This window comes from Pinus tabuliformis, chromosome 5_2, assembly GCF_031772625.1.
Source record: "Pinus tabuliformis cultivar Carrire ecotype Pingquan chromosome 5_2, CPIR1, whole genome shotgun sequence".
In the NCBI taxonomy this organism is placed as follows: domain Eukaryota; kingdom Viridiplantae; phylum Streptophyta; class Pinopsida; order Pinales; family Pinaceae; genus Pinus; species Pinus tabuliformis.
Genome location: NC_142306.1, coordinates 1,108,719,480 through 1,108,736,455, shown reverse-complemented (window position 1 = coordinate 1,108,736,455; position 16,976 = coordinate 1,108,719,480). Strand labels below are relative to the sequence as shown.

The window sequence follows — 16,976 nt, the reverse complement described above, 5'->3', positions numbered from 1 at the left end:
TCGGACCATTGGCCCGCTCCAAAGAAAAAGGTAAAGAGTCCCCCCTCTCCGTGGTTGCAATTGCGATATCTTTTGGCGGGTCCAAACCCACGGATCGATGATCATGAGGACAAAGGGAAACGCCACAAGCGAAACACAGTTGAAGCGCAACATGCGGGATTTGCGATAACAAAGGAAAAGGCTGTCGGACACGGGTTCGACGGCCTTAGCGCCTGAGGGCTAAGCCCCTGGTTCTAGCCCTATACAGAAATTTACAAAAGGGGCTGTAATAAGGGGGCTAAGCGGGGAATTAAAAGCGTCTTTTTCTAATTAAATGGCCAAAGGCCTAAATGGCGAAACCAGTAGAATGGAGAACCTCCAATTATGTAGCGAAATGTTTAATTTGACGAAGAGTTGATGGCTAAAGGCAAGGAACAGCCAACGTTGCTCTGATACCACTGTAATGAACAAGGTTCGTATATGCAGCAGAGTAATCTTCAAAATACTTAGAAGACAAAGACATCCATTGTAGGACAACTGTGTATTGAATATTATATAAAAGAATTGATGAGATGATTACAATGAGGGTGAGGGCTTGCTTATATACCCTAGGCAGGTACTCCTTCACCAACGGTTATGTCCTTAGGGACATACCTCTTCATTACTAACTAACTAATTATTAGTTAATTAATTATCATCTATTATCTATTATATTTATATTTACATTTATTATTTTTATGAATTACATTCATAACAGATATTGGGACTCCTGCCGTCAATGAAAATCCAAGAGAAGGGGACATAGGTTGTGGTGACAGTGGGCCTCTGTCCCAAGTGTTGTTGTGCCCTCTAGCTTTAGCCTACAAACTAGGCCTGCTACTTTGTGCAGCAACAGTGACAAGTCCTACCATGCTTAATCTGTGGTTAGACATTCCATTTTCCTCAAAATTTTGCCAACGCTGATATCTACCTCCATAGGAAGTTAGGTAAAACTTTATACCAAAGTGCATTCCTTCGACTGTTAGTATATCACTTGACCAGAAGCCTTAAAAAGAAGGTGACTAATGATGTCCAGTTGTGAGCAGGTTATCTATGTATTCTTTAATATATGTCTTTACGTCTTTGTTTATAGAAAACTGTGTTTGGATTTGTGCATTTTAAATGAAGGTTAAAGAAGAATAATTTATTAACTTGAATGCATCAAATCGTTTGTCTGATTGTCAGATCCTAAAATTCAACAAGTTCAAAAGTTTGAAGATCTGGTTTGAATGCATTGATTAAAATCATTTATATAAAGTACTGAAACATCTGTGCAATCAATCACAAGGATTCCAAGGATTCCAATGTTTGACAATAAACTCTACATTCTGCATAATCATTGACAGTATCTAAGTTGCTTTGTGAATAGATATTATTCAATTTATCTTTCATTTATTTTATACTTATAATCTGGTCTTTATATTTCAGCTTCTAAATATCTTTTATATTATTTCAGGATGTTTTATAAATTTTCTTCAACTTAATTTCACTCATATCCCATGCTCCAATAGCCATTGACCTTTTCCTTTTATGAGGGATTATGTTGAATTTTGTCTCAATAAAATAGCATTACTTTGCTAACTTGGTTATGAAACAGGTGGCACAGAAAAATATCAGAATTTATACACAGGCTGCGTACATGTAAAAGATGTTGCAAAAGGACATATCTTACTATATGAAACCCCATCAGCGTCAGGAAGGCACATTTGCGTTGAAGCAACAATCCATTGGAGTGACTTTGCTGAGATGGTGGAAAAACTATATCCTGAACATAAAATACACAGGTAGTTTGCACATCCTGTTTAACTCCTATATAGAATATTTGGCAAATATTGATTTTAATCTAGGTGTTAAATGAAATGAAATTTATATATTTTTGTTACAAATGCATCATATATTTCAGAATATATCAATAAACACGTAAACCAATAACTTCACATCTAGGAGCCAAAGAGTGCTCATACAAGATCCTCTTTCCTACATAAACAAGGAGAACTAGCAGCTATGGTTTGGTTCCCAACTTGAAAAGAATCTCCACTTTCCTAAAGATGGCATTCCTAGCTGAAATCTGGATCGTGAGATCTGACCTAAATGCAGAAGCATCCCTCATGTCTAACTGAGTATTAATCTATGAAAAGTTTCTCTACACTGTCATTTCAATAAAGAGGAGATAATAGTTAATTTGATCACATTCTACACAGTCCAGCGTGCCTGTCAAATCATCTGTTTGTTCCCAAACACAGCCCTTTCCCAATGAAGCTCATAAACAAAAAGAACACTATTCAATGTTGACACCCAATCATCAGGATTGGGTGAATATAATGTAAATAAATAATAAGTAATATGAACAGTCATCGGGAGATGAAGTGAATAGTCTCTCCCTCGTGTATATAGTAAAGACCAACCTGAAGGAATAATATACAAATCAATTTGTTTTGAGGAGTTACTGCCTGGCCTGACATGGTATCAAAGCCAGCTCCCAAATTAGTTGTAACTCCCTTCTGCCTACTGCGCTCTCTGTCCACTGCCCCTGTGGAGTTTGCCTATTGTGCTCTCTGTCCACTGTCTACTGTGCTCTCTGTCTACTGCGCAGTCTGTCCACTGCCTCTCTGCGTGCCTACTGCGCAGTCTATCCACTGTTTTCTTGCTGCCTAAATTCAGAAAACATTCCCATACCTGCGTGAAGGAACGCTACTGCGTTGAGAGAGGGACAGCTTCAGTGTATTTGCAAATCCTGCAGAACTTGTATGAAACAACGCATCAAACTGCTCTGGTGGATTTAGTTGTTGCGAACAGAGTAATTTTATTCGAAGTTTGAGGGCTTGGTGGAAGAACTGGTATTCCGAAAGTGAAGTAAGAGAGTGTCGTGTGACCAGGAATGGAAATGTTGGTAGCCATCGCAAGTATTATATAACGCTGGTCTCATTACATTGTATTCACGCTGGTATTATAACGCTGGTCTCATTACATTATATTTACGCTGGTAACATTGTAACGCTGGTAACATTGTATTTACGTTGCCTTTGTGTTTACATTGTAATGCTGGCATATAAAATGTGTTGAAGTTTTTGGCATATAAAATGTGTATGCGTTGAAGTTTTTGGCATATAAAATGTGTTGAATGCCAATTCCTATGATATTGTAACGCTGGTCCTACAGTTGAAGTTTTTGGCATATAAAATATGTATGCGTTGAAGTTTTTGGCATATAAAATGTGTTGAATGCCATATGTCGAATAGAGTTTTAAAAAAAAAAAAACTAGGTCGTGGGTCAAAGCATTGTAGCATGAAGTGTTGAATGCACTGTACAGATTTTTGTATTTACAGTCTTGGGTATTGACATTTGCTGTCGAGTTGAGTTTGCTGTCCAGTCATATCAGAATTATATTTTTTTTTCCCATTAAGAGTAAAAGTTTTGCAGCAATAGTTTTTGTTACAGTATGCATTCAATCATATCCATTGTGGGAATAGTTCTCACTAGCAAGGAGAACTATCCTGAGTGGTCCCGGATGATAAAACACACCCTCATTTTCAATGAGTTGTGGAAAGGAGTGTGCATTGGAGACAGAGACAAACAGCGAGAACAGCCGACATTAGACAAAGAGCTCGCCATTTGGGAAAACAAGAACAGCAAAGCCTATGCATTAATTGCAGCATCTGTAAGTGAAGAGGTGAGTTGCCATATTACGCCATTTTCAACTACTTTCGAAGCCTTACAAACGCTGAAAGAACTCTATGACTCACATTTTGGGCTTGAAGTTGTTCAACTCATGATTAAACTCTTCACTCTTGAACTGCAAAATAATGATGTCTTGCTCTTGCATTTGAAGTAAAGTATATAATGCATGATATCCAAGCCACTAAAATTGATTTGGATATTCCTCTTATTGCTTTTCTCAAGGCACTTTATCCTACTTACTCCAATTATCTTGAGTCATTGCAAGCAAATGGAAATCTTAAAGACATTACCTTTGACTCTCTTGTGAAAAAAATTGCTAAAAGACTCAAGAGAGAAAGCTTTGGGAAGAAGACAGCCCCTGAATCTTCTAAAGAGGCTATGTGCCTTGCTCATAAAGAAAAGCATCCTACTCAAGATTCTTCAAGAGGAAGAGGTGGTCGAAAAGGAAGAGGAAGATATTTCAGAGGCAGGGGGGGCAAACACTCTCAAGGAGAAAAGGCAGATTTGCACTGCATACGCTGCAAAAGAAATGGATCACATGATGCCTTTACATGCAAGTTACCAGGGGACAAAATTGAGCAGCAAAGAAACCAACAGAAAAGTAAAACTGATGATACAGACAAAGGTAAAGCACCTGAATCCGCTCACTATGTTGTGGCACAATGTAATATTGGAGTAAATAAAGATTTATTTAATGCTTCACTTGCTTCTTGGAAAAATGATTGGTTGTTTGATTCAGGAGCAAGTTGCCACATGACTCATAGAAAAGATTTTTTTGAAGAATTTACTGACAATGTTGATGGAGCAGTGTACTTTGCAGACCAATCAAAAATCAAGCCATCAGGGCTTGGCACAATCAGGCTTAAACTGCCTAGTCTTCCAGACTTTCCTCTGCATCATGTTCTATATCTCCCACAGCTCAAGAGAAACTTGCTGTCCTTGGTCCACATCCGCCAGCAAGGTCACTCCATTCATATATTTGATGGCAAGCTTGAGGTAAGAAAAGCATCTGACCACTCACTTGTCATGAGGGGAATAGAAGAAGAAAGGCTTCTTAAGCTGCAAGGAACCTCTGCTTGTGCACAACATTTCTCATACAATTCTCATTATGAAGAAGGTACACTTCCGTCAAGTTTATTATGGCATGCTAGATTTGGACATTTGAACTATGATAGCCTCCGCTTGTTGAAGAAAAATGGTGTTGCTAGTTTGCCTACAATTCCTAGGAAACTTAAGCAATGTGATGCTTGCATTCTAAGAAAGCATAGCAAACAGTGTTTTCATGGTTCACATTCAAGAGCACATAGAAAACTTGAACTCAGTCATTCAGATTTATGTGGTCCAATGCCTGTTCTTTCTGCAAATGGAAATAAATATATGATGACATTTATTGATGACTACACCAGAATGTGTTGGGTTTATTTATTGAAGAACAAATCTCATGTTTTTCAAACATTCAAGAACTTTCATAAATGGATTGAAAATGATGCACAATCTCATATTGGGTCTATTCGCACTGATAATGGAAAAGAATACACATCAAATGAATTTGAAAACTATCTTCGCCAACATGGGATCAAACATCAAACAACTATGCCTTATAATCCCCAATAGAATGGTGTAGCTGAAAGAATGAATAGGACAATCTTAAATATGGTACGATCCATGCTCTTCTTCAAAAATGTAAAGATAATGTTTTGGGCTGATGCTGTTCTATGTGCTGCATATATAAAGAATGGATGTCCATCTAATGCTATTAGAAACAAGACTCCATATGAAATGTGGTATGGACATGTTCCTTCAGTAACGCATCTCAGGGTCTTTGGTTCCACCTATTATGCCTTGATACCAAAGGTACATAGAAACAAACTTGGTGCAAGAAGTCGTAAGTATATCTTCCTGGGGTATTCAAACACCTCCAAAGCATACCGTCTCTATGAGGAAGTAAATAAAAAGTTTGTTGTATCTAGAGATGTAATTTTTCTTGAATCATCCAAAACTGACAATGTCGTTGAGCGGCAACTTGATCACTTGCATAGATTCGGAAAAGAAAAATCATTTCAAGAATTTGATAATCAGATTCCACATCTTGAAGGGGGGATTCCTATACTAGATCAACATGTGGAATCTTCTTATGAAGAACACTCTCCCCTACATGAAACTCCAACAACGGATGATGCTTTAAGTGATGTGATTGATAGAATTGGGAGACTCAACCTTGATTCAGTCCCAACTCAATCAGCGGAGCAGCCTGGACCATCTGAGAAAGGTCCCCCAAAGTCGCTGACAAAGACACTTGAAAGTGTTCATCCTAATGAGGTTGAAAAGATAGGAACTAGAAATTCAAACCGGAAAAATGGAGGTGATGTAGATGACTCTAATTCACCTGTTGATATGGATGTTTCTTATGATTGTGAATTGAACTTGTTTATAGACTTTGAACCAAATTCCTTCAAAAAAGCTGCTTCTCATGATGAATGGAAAGAAGCAATGCAAAAGGAGTATGATGCCCTCATAAAGAATGGCACTTGGAAGCTGGTTGATCCTCCATTAGGAACCAAACCAATTGGCTGCAAGTGGGTCTACAAGAACAAGTATAAAGCTGATGGCTCACTTGACAAGCACAAAGCCAGGCTTGTGGCAAAAGGTTTTGCACAGAAGGAAGGGGTCGATTATGAGGAGACTTTTGCCCCCACAGCAAAATGGGCTACTATCCGGACACTCTTTGCCCTAGCAGCTCAGAATGGTTGGAAAGTCCATCAAATGGATGTAAAAACTGCTTTCTTGAATGGAGATCTAAAAGAGAATGTTTTTATGTCCCAGCCTGAAGGATTTGCTGTGAAAGGACATGAACATAAAGTATGCAAACTTGTGAAGTCCTTGTATGGCCTCAAACAAGAACCGCGAGCCTGGTATGAAAAACTAACTGAGCATCTTCTGAAACTCAATTTCAAACATTATGATCTTGATGATGCAGCTTTATTTGTCAAGAAAGTTGGCAAAACAGTTGTATATCTTGTGGTATATGTAGATGATCTTTTGATGACAGGGAACAATGAAAGCTACATTGCATCCATAAAGAAGGAATTGGGGAAAAGTTTTGAAATGACTGATGTAATATCCCTTCCCAGGAATATTCCTCAAACCCCAGCAAAATCTCAACCAGCAAAATGTACAAGTGGTATAGTAGCCGAGAAAATCATAGAGATATAATAACAACAGTGCAACAACAATAATGTATATACGAAATATAAACAGATACTCAAGAAATGCAGCGAAAAATACTAAGCCATTTTATTATACTGAGTAGAAGAATGAGTATAGGAGGTGATCAGGAAGATGGCACCTCAACTTGCACAAGGCAAGTGAAGAAATACACTCAGAATAGCAAAAGAATGGCTTCTCTCTGAACTGCGTCCCAACTGCTGGAAAACTACAGTGCTGCTGCTGCTGAAAATCAAATGAAGGTTTGGGGTTGTTCCCCTCCTCAGAAAAGGCTAAAACTCTGGAATCGGACTCTACTCAAGAAACCTAGGAAAACCCAAAAAGCTCTTCTGAAATGGCCAACCTCTAAAAATCACCCCCTTGGGGATCTGCGCAGTTCCTCAATGCTCTGTGCTGCCATTGAAGAAACCCCTCCAGAACCCTGCCTGAAACTCTGCCCAAAGTCCTCCAATATGCAAGGGCTGGTCCCCTACTCAATCACCCAGCACAAATCCCCCTGCAAAACCCCAATCAAAACTCATGCCAGAAAGAATTGCGTCATCCCTCTCAGTGTTGCGCAGTCATCCAAGATGCTCAATCCTCCTGCCTAAAATGCTGTTGAAACTACTGCAAAAATACTGATGGAAATACCTTGCCCGAGCAGGCACTCGAAGTCCCCCGGGGCTAAGGGTGAGATCTCCGAACGGAGACACTCGATGCACTAAACAGTGTTGTAGACTAGCTAAACAACCAGCGTGCTCTAAGTCGAAGTGACTAGCTCAAATGCACATAATCAGATGCCAAAATGAGGAATCTCCTCTCTCCTTTATAGCCTTTGCCTCTCTCAATCCCAAGGCCCACCTTCTCCATTGTAATTCCTCTCATGCCACGTGTTTCTTCCCTTCTGCGAAGTCCCTCCAAGTGTCTGTGTGGGCTCCATCTCTGTGTCCCCTTTGGCCCCCTTGGCTCCCCTTTAAGTCACAACGTTGTGCTACTAGGAAGTGAATTTTATTCTAGAAGTGAGTCATGTCCCCTTTTTCCTCACTTTTTTTATTCATAAATAACTATAGAAGGAAAAAATAAGAAAAATCGAATATTCCAATTAGCGATGGCTAATTAGGAATATTACAGTCTCCCCCGGCAAAATGTTGCTTGTCCTCAAGCAACTGAAGGGATGGATGCTGCAAGATTTTCTCACTCTCCCAAGTGGCATCCTCATCCGGCAAATTCTTCCACCTCACCAAGAATTCCCGGACTGTCCTACTCCGCAGCTGGCTCTCCCTGGTATCAATAATAGCCTTTGGCTGCAACACCAAATGCCCCTCATCATCCATGGGGGATAGCTCATTTGTCACTGTCACCGGCTGCCCCAATGCCTTCTTCAGGGATGATACATGAAAAACGTTATGAATCTTGCTGCCTTGGGGCAGCTCCAACTCATATGCAACCTGTCCAATCTTGCGTATCACCCTGTATGGCCCATAAAAGCGGGGCTTGAGCTTCTCAGCCCTCTTCTGCTTCAGTGACGACTGTCGGTATGGCTGTAATCGTAGGTAGACCATGTCCCCTACCTCAAACTGTCTCTCCACCCGACCCCTATCAGCGCACAACTTCTGCTAGTTTTGCGTTGTAGCCATGTTATCCTTGAGAGCTCGGAGGATATCCTGACTCTCTTGGATCCAAATCTTGGCTCTCGGAGCCTTGCTATCACCAAACATCATGTCAACAAAAGATAAAGGATGATATCCATACAAAGCATAGAATGGTGACATACCAATGGACATGTGATGTGTAGTGTTGTAGCAGTACTCCCCTAGATGCAGCCACTTCAGCCATGCCCTCTGCTGCCCACTGACATAGTTACGCAAGTAGCCCTCCAACCACTTGTTAACTATCTTTGTCTGTTCGTCTGTCTGTGGGTGATAACTGGTGCTCGGTGTCAACTCCGTCCCCACTAGTCAAAAAAGCTCCTGCCAAAACCTGCCCATGAAACGGTTGTCCCTGTCACTGACGATGGTCTTATGAAGACCATGTAGCCTGAAGACCTCTCTGAAAAACAGCTCGGCCACCTGTGCTACTGTGTAGTGTGCGGATATGGCAAAGAAATGTGCGTACTTCTTCAGTTGGTCAACGACGATAAAGATACAATCCTTGCCCTGTACTATGGGCAGCCCTGTGATGAAGTCTATCGAAATATTCTCCCATTTCCCCTCCGGAATGGGAAGAGGCTGCAATAAACCCGCGAGATGGCTCATCTCCCCCTTGTTCCTCTGGCAAATGTCGCACTCCTGGATATGTTGGAGTACGTCCTCCTTGAGGCCCTTCCATGAGAAACTCTCTCTGATGGCCCTGTAGGTTTTGGTAAACCCCTGATGGCCGGCCAATGGTGAATCATGTGATGCCTGGAGCATCTTCTTCTTGAGCTGAGATCCCTCAGTCAAGAAGATCCGACCCCTGTAGTAGATGATCTCATCGACCACCCTGTAGCTGTCATCCGCCACCTGCCCATCCAAAACCTCACATGCAAATCTGTCCTTGGATTACTCTACTAAGAGTTGAGCCCTCCAGTCTGTGTCCAAGCTCATAAGAGACAACGTGGCTAGTCTACATGAAAGAGCATCTGCTACCACGTTGTTCTCACCTTTTACATACTCAATGTCAAAGTCATATGCTTGGATCTTGCTAATCCACTTCTGCTGCCTCTCCTGTAGTTGCTTCTGCTCCAAAAGGAACTTGAGGCTGTTGTGATCAGTCCTCACCATGAACCTGTTACCCACCAAATACTGCTGGTACTTGGCCAATGCATGCATGATGGCCAGCATCTCCTTGTCGTATATAGAATACAACCTCTCGTGCGGAAGGAGCTTCCGGCTCTCAAAGGCTATAGGGTGTCCTCCCTGCATCAATATTGCACTGATCCCCTCTCCTGACGTGTCACACTCCAAAACAAATGGCTGCGTGAAATCTAGCAATGCAAGCACTGGGCAGCTGCTCATAACCTCCTTGAGCCTGTCAAAGGCTCGCTGCACTGTATCCGACCAACTGAAAGCCCCCTTCCTCGTCAAATCTGTCAGGGGTGCAGCAAGCTGTGAGAAACTCTTGACGAACTTCCGGTAGTAAGTACAAATGCCAATGAATCCCCGAAGTTCTGTCACGTTCCTCGGCTCCGGCCACTCTCTAATGGCCCTGATCTTCTCCTCGTGGACTCTCACTCCGTCCACCCCTATGATGTGCCCCAAATACAACATCTCCGTCAACCCAAACTCACACTTGGAGATTTTGGCATAGAACTGTTGCTCCTGCAAGATACACAACACTGTCTCAATGTGCTAGAGATGCTCCTCCCAAGTCTTGCTGTAAATGAGAATGTCATCAAAGAATACCAACACAAACTTCCTCAAGTGACTGCGGAAGATGTGATTCATGCAGGACTGAAATGTGGCGGGGGTGTTGGTTAGCCCAAAGGGTGTCACCAAGAACTCAATGTGCCCATAGTGACACTTGAAGGTGGTCTTAGGAATGTCCTGCTCCCTCACGCAAATCTGATGGTACCTAGATCTCAAATCAATCTTTGAGAAGAACCGTGCTCCTCTCAACTCATCCATCAACTCGTCGATCCTGGGTATGGGGTACCTGTTCTTCAGTGTCTTCTTGTTCAGGGCCCTGTAGTCAATGCATATTCTCAATGTGTCGTCCTTCTTCTTCACCGATACCACGGAAGAAGCGAAAGGACTCGTGCTCGGCCGAATGTGCCCAAGAGCCAGCAACTCCTGGATAGCCCGCTCAATCTCATCCCGATAGGCCTTGGGGTGCCTATAGGGGGTGGTAATCACTGCTTGTATGCCCTGCTCAAGCTCAATGGTGTGCTCAAATCCCCGGTCCGGTGGCTGTCCTGGCAGAATCTCCCCAAACACTATGGCATACCGGTCAAGGATGGACTGTATCTTTGGATGTACCGTCTGCCTTGTAGTCCCTGCCTATGATGCACACAGCTCCACTGCCCACTCTATGTCCCCCTTCCGGAAGACTGCCTCCATCTGATGAGCCGAAATAGTCTGAGGCGGATATGTGTGCTGTCCCCGTATCTTCTCATGCCTCCTTGTCTTCTCATCATCCCATTCCATCTCTAGGGTCTTCCAATCTGTTGTGACCCTCCCTAGAGTGATAAGCCACTAAACACCCAGTATCACATTGGTGTCCGGGATATCGACCACAAAAAAGTGGTCTGTCAATGTGTAGGTTCCCATCGTTACTGACAGCTCTAGAACATAACGAGCACATATCATGGTCTGATCTCCTGGGACCAAGACTGAAAACCCATCAAAGCTCTCTGTCTGTATACCTCTCCGCTCAACCATCTGTGCATCGATGAAGTTGTGAGTTGCCCCACTGTCAACCAAAACTGATACTCGCTGGCCACGTACTGTCCCACGTACGCGTAGCGTCAGATACTTGGGAACTCCTCGCAATGCTGCAAGGGCCCCTCCTGTAATTGCAAAAGATGCACCACCTGCTGCTAGCGATGGAGGTGGCAAAGGTCCCTGCATGTCATGACTATCTCCTGCCTCCACATCATCCTCATCATCCTCTTCCCCACTGCTCTCGGAGAAGACCTCAATAAAATGTGCTTTGCCAGCAGCACGTCTATGTCCTGGTGCCCACAACTCCTGACAAGTGAAGCACAACTGCTTTTTCTTCAGCTCCCTCCTGGCATCATCGTCAACCTGTGCTCGTCTTGGATTCCCCTTTGGAGGTGGAATCCTCACATCCTTCCCCTTAGACTGGAAAGTTTGTCTCTGGGGGTAAGGTGTCCGGGTCCTGGGTAAGACATCCTGTAAGTCCCGGGTCTTGGTAAGACATCCTGTAAGTCCCGAGTCCTGCTAATAACGTCCTGGAGTGTGGCTGGTCTAGTGGATCGGACTAAACCTCGAAGTGGCTCTGCTAACCCCTCAACATACATATAGATTCTCCGTGCTGTGGATAGATCTGGCACCATCACTGAGACCCTCAAGAAATTTGCAATATAGGTCTTTGGGCTCCCTGTCTGTTTGAGCCTTGTCAGCTCAACAAAAAGCTGCTCTGGATCCCTTCGATCAAATTGCTCCATCAATCTCCTGGTGAACTTGGCATATGTCGTCATTGTGGAGTGTCCGAGTGTAACCATCCCATGAAACCACCAATCCTGAGCCTCACCATCCAAATGCAATGTTGCCACCTTGATGGCCTCTGTCTCCGACATCTGGTTAAGCTGGAAATAAATGTCCAGCTTCTCCACCCAAGACGTTGCCAAATTGTTTGATGAACCATCAAACGTAGGCAAGTGGAATCTACTCGCTGCACGGTGGGTGTCACCATCATGGTAATGCCGGTACCCTCTGTGATGGTCGCGGGGTTTACTATCCCGCTGGAGCTGAACAAAATCTCTGAATGAGAGAGCCTCCTTAAACTCTTGCCCATAGGCCTGGTACTCTACAAAATAATCGCCCATATGACTGGGCTCTGCCTCCTACTGGGCTCAGGCCCACGTGTCTACTCCTAAGAAAGTGGGCATGGTAGAGCGTGTAGGGGCATGTGAGGCCACCTGTTGGGTAGTATCACGCTGCTCTGGCAAATGGTGGGATGCACCCGATCCCTCACCAACCTGGAAAACCCATGGGCTCTCACGCTGTCTAGCCTCTACTGCTGTGAATCTCTGCCCCATCACCTCGATCTGCCTCGACAGATCCTGTACTGATTTGAGGAGGATATCCGCAAATCTCTTCCCGTCCTCGTCTAACATCTGCTCTGCATCCACCACAGGCTCTTCCCGTTCTGCGTCCACCACAGGAACACAATCTCCCTCCCTGTAGGTGTTCTCCAACCTACATCCAGTGTGTCTGTATTTCCTACCTCTGTAACAGATGTAGGGATTTTCCTCCGGTGTCATATATTGCTAGCTCCACAGGCTGAGCCAAATCTATGCTCTGATACCACTGTAATATTCCTTCCCAGGAATATTCCTCAAACCCCAGCAAAATCTCAACCAGCAAAATGTACAAGTGGTATAGTAGCTGAGAAAATCACAGAGATGTAATAACAGTAGTGCAACAACAATAATGTATATACGAAATATAAACAGATGCTCAAGAAATGCAGTGAGAAATACTAAGCCATTTTAGTCTACTGAGTAGAAGAATGAGTACAGGAGGTGATCAGGAAGATGGCACCTCAACTTTCACAAGGCAAGTGAAGAAATACACTCAGAATAGCAAAAGAATGGCTTCTCTTTGAACTGCGTCCCAGCTACTGGAAAACTGCAGTGCTACTGCTGCTACTGAAAATCAAATGAAGGTTTGGGGCTGTTCCCTTCCTCAGAAAAGGCTGAAACTCTGGAATCGGACTCTACTCAAGAAACCCAGAAAGCTCTTCTGAAATGGCCGACCTCTAAAAATCACCCCCTTGGGGATCTGCGTAGTTCCTCAATGCTCTGCGCTGCCACTAAAGAAACCCCTCCAGAACTCTGCCTGAAACTCTGCCCAAAATCCTCCAATATGCAAGGGCTGGTCCCCTGCTCAATCACCTAGCACAAATCCTCCTGCAAAACCCCAATCCAAAACTCCTGCCAGAAAGAACTGCGTCATCCCTCTCAGTGTTGCGCAATCATCCAAGATGCTCAATCCTCCTGCCTAAAATGCTGCTGAAACTACTGCAAAAATACTGATGGAAATACCTTGCCCGAGCGGGCACTCGAAGTCCCCCAGGGCTAAGGGTGAGATCTCCGAACGGAGACACTTGATGCACTAAACAGTGCTGCAGACTAGCTAAACAGCCAGTGTGCTCTAAGTCGAAGTGACTAGCTCAAATGCACATAATCAGATGCCAAAATGAGGAAGCTCCTCTCTCCTTTATAGCCTTTGCCTCTCTCAATCCCAAGGCCCACCTTCTCCAGCATAATTCCTCTCATGCCACGTGTTTCTTCCCTTCTGCGCAGTCCCTCCAAGTGTCTGTGTGGGCTCCATCTCTGTGTCCCCTTTGGCCCCCTTGGCTCCCCTTTAAGTCACAACGTTGTGCTACTAGGAAGTGACGTTTATTCTAAAAGTGAGTCATGTCCCCTTTTTCCTCACTTTTTTTATTCATAAATAACTGTAGAAGGCAAAAATAAGCAAAATCGAATATTCCAATTAGCCATGGCTAATTAGGAATATTACAACTGATTTGGGCTATGTTCATTACTATCTTGGTATTGAAGTAACCCAACATCCGAAGTCCATATTTCTTTCTCAAAAGAAGTACATTGCAGATCTGTTGAACAGGTTTGGCATGATAGAATGCAATCCTCTTACTACTCCAATGGAACAAAACTTAAAGCTCACATCTATTGAAGGAAAAGAATTTGAGGATGCAACAAAGTATAGACAGCTTGTAGGAAGTCTCAACTACCTAACTACTACCAGACCAGACATTTCGTTTGTTGTTGGAATCCTCTCTAGGTTTATGCAAAAGCCTTGTGAGGGACATTGGTCTGCTGCAAAAAGAGTTCTAAGGTACTTGAAGGGAACTCAAGACTTTGGAATCAAGTATACACAGGTGGATGACTTCAGCTTGATTAGATACTCTGATTTAGACTTCGATGGAGACAAAGAAATTGGGGTATCTACTTCAGGATATGCTATGAGTCTTGGATTAGGAGCTGTCTCCTGGAGATCACGCAAACAATCAGTTCTAGCAAATTCCACAACAGAAGCAGAATACATGGCAGCAGTTGAAGCAAGAAATTGTGTGGCTCAGGAAAATTCTTGAAGATTTGCAGGTAAAACAAGTACAATCAACTCCACTCATGATTGACAATACCTCTGCAATAAAGTTGGCCAAGAACTCAAAGTTCCATGATCGAATGAAGCACATCAATACTAAGTATCATCTGATTCAACATCATGTTGAGGCCAAAACAATCCATCTCCGTCATTGTTCCACTAATGAGCAAATTGCAGACATCTTCACCAAAGCGCTTGGAAGAGAAAAGCTTGAACGATTCAGAATGATGCTTGGACTCACCAACATCCCTTTAGTTTAAGGGGGAGAATGTTGACACCTAATCATCAGGATTGGGTGAATATAATGTAAATAAATAATATGAACAGTCATCGGGAGATGAAGTGAACAGTCTCTCCCTCATGTATATAATAAAGACCAACCTGAAGGAATAATATACGAATCAATTTGTTTTGAGGAGTTACTGCCTGGCCTGACATTCAATAAGCCAAGTCCAAAATGATCTAAGAACTTCTCAATTCCACTTTACATGTTTAACAACTTTAGATGTATGATAAAGCAAACATCCATCTGTAAATTCAGTGTGATGCAGTCGATCCATCATCCATTGAGATCACAAACAAAGAGGAGATTGAACAAAACCTAAAACCAACCCAAAAACATGTTTAAGAAAGAGCCCTACTTAGTTCGCTGGTGAGAGAAATGAACAGCTAAGGAACAAGTGCCAACCCTCCAAACAAGTGTGTTCCAAGATAACTCACCCCCAGCAAAGAGGGTGCTGCAAGAGTAAACTATGCCAATCATAAGAAGATACAAAACCAACCCTATCCCTCTAAGAAAAAATATGCTAAACATGAAAAATGGTGACAAAAGATGTGTGCACCCATCAGCCTAACACTTAATAGAATAAAGAATGATGCCCATAGGCTAAATATTGATCTCTTGTCTTAACAAGATCAAATAAGATATATTTTACAAATGAGCTTGAACATTTATTTATACTCTTCAAGTACGTAGGGTGCTTACCCCAACGACGGTTTATGGGCCATGACAAGATTGACTAGGTCAGCCTTAACTATAACCAAGTCATTCCATTAAATGCAAACTAAGGGTGTTTGTCCTAGGTTAGCATTGGCCTAATAACTTTAGAAACACCAAATAGAGCAAGTTGTAGCCCTGTGTTGACCTCTACCGGTCAACTACCCATGCAGTACACCCCCTTTTTCTTTGCAAGAAAGGGGCAGCACCTGATCAGCGTTTCCGTGCCATCCTGCAGTGATCAGCAGCTTGATCATTTTGATTGTAAACCCAGTCTGCATGTATGAATTGTAAATAATCTTAGTAGACATGAGTCGTGTATGTGTATTGCCTAGGTGGACCTAACTTTCTAGTGGTAATCTACGTCCCGGAAGGTTTTTTGTCTCACCGATCCATGGATCGGCAGAGTTTTCCTTCAAACCTGACCCCAAAGCCGGGATGGATTTTGTCATTAGAACTTTAGGAGAATCCTAGTGTGTTGATCTGCTAGATTATAGTTGTGTCGCAGAACTGGGTGTTTTGTGAGGGTCTGTATTAAGTGGGTTTGTCCCCTTGAGATGTAAATTGTAAAAAGTCATCATGAAATGTGTCTTGAGGGTTGAAAATGTTTTAAATCCCCTCGTGAGTCCTAAGTCCTAGGTCCTAGGTGATGTTTCCGAAGGCTTAGTTCGATGATCCATTTAAAAAATGAAATAAAATAAAAAATTTAAAAATTTAAAAATTTAAAAAATTAAATAAATAAAAAATAATAAAAAATTTAAAAATTTAAAAATTTAAATAAAATAATAATATTTTAAGTGAATAAATCGACGGATGAGATCAAGAGATGTCTTGATCCTCATCAACGGTCGAGATCATTTCTACATGGATCATTCGAACTAGCCGTTGGGATCATTTCCTTTATATAGGGTCTTAAGTGGTCATTTCAGATTAATTCGATCTGCGAGTCTTGTACTGAAGAAGCTCTCTTGTAAATCTGTTTCTGGTTAATAAAAGAAGACTTTGGGGTCCATATCTTGCTGGTGTTACTCTCTTGAAATGCTGTGAGATTGTTTCATTTTCTGCATATGTTATTTTCAGCTGTTAATAATAGCTTTTTGTAGAGTATTGTGAGCACAGGTATCTTGTTCACTTGCTGGGGTTTGGGTGCTGTTAGGGTTTCTGAAGTAATGGCAGGTATCTCCATTACTTCCTGAGATCTAGCAGCATTTTTGCCCTCTTTATTGACAGTTGTTTTGAGCTGTGCAGAAAACATCATTGAAGGAAATTTTGTGGGCGTTCGGGGA

The 16,976-nt window shown here is 42.5% G+C and overlaps 1 protein-coding gene across 3 annotated transcripts in view; it reads left to right on the top strand.

The window, feature by feature from the left end:
* Positions 1-16,976, top strand: part of LOC149163103 (cinnamoyl-CoA reductase 1-like) — a 244,089-nt gene that overhangs the window by 132,170 nt on the left and 94,943 nt on the right. For all 3 annotated transcript variants that reach the window (XM_089437533.1, XM_089437535.1, XM_089437534.1), the window contains exon 6: positions 1,616-1,802. In XM_089437533.1, the coding sequence (XP_089293659.1) occupies positions 1,616-1,802 (187 nt within the window). The remainder of the gene's footprint in view (positions 1-1,615; positions 1,803-16,976) is intronic.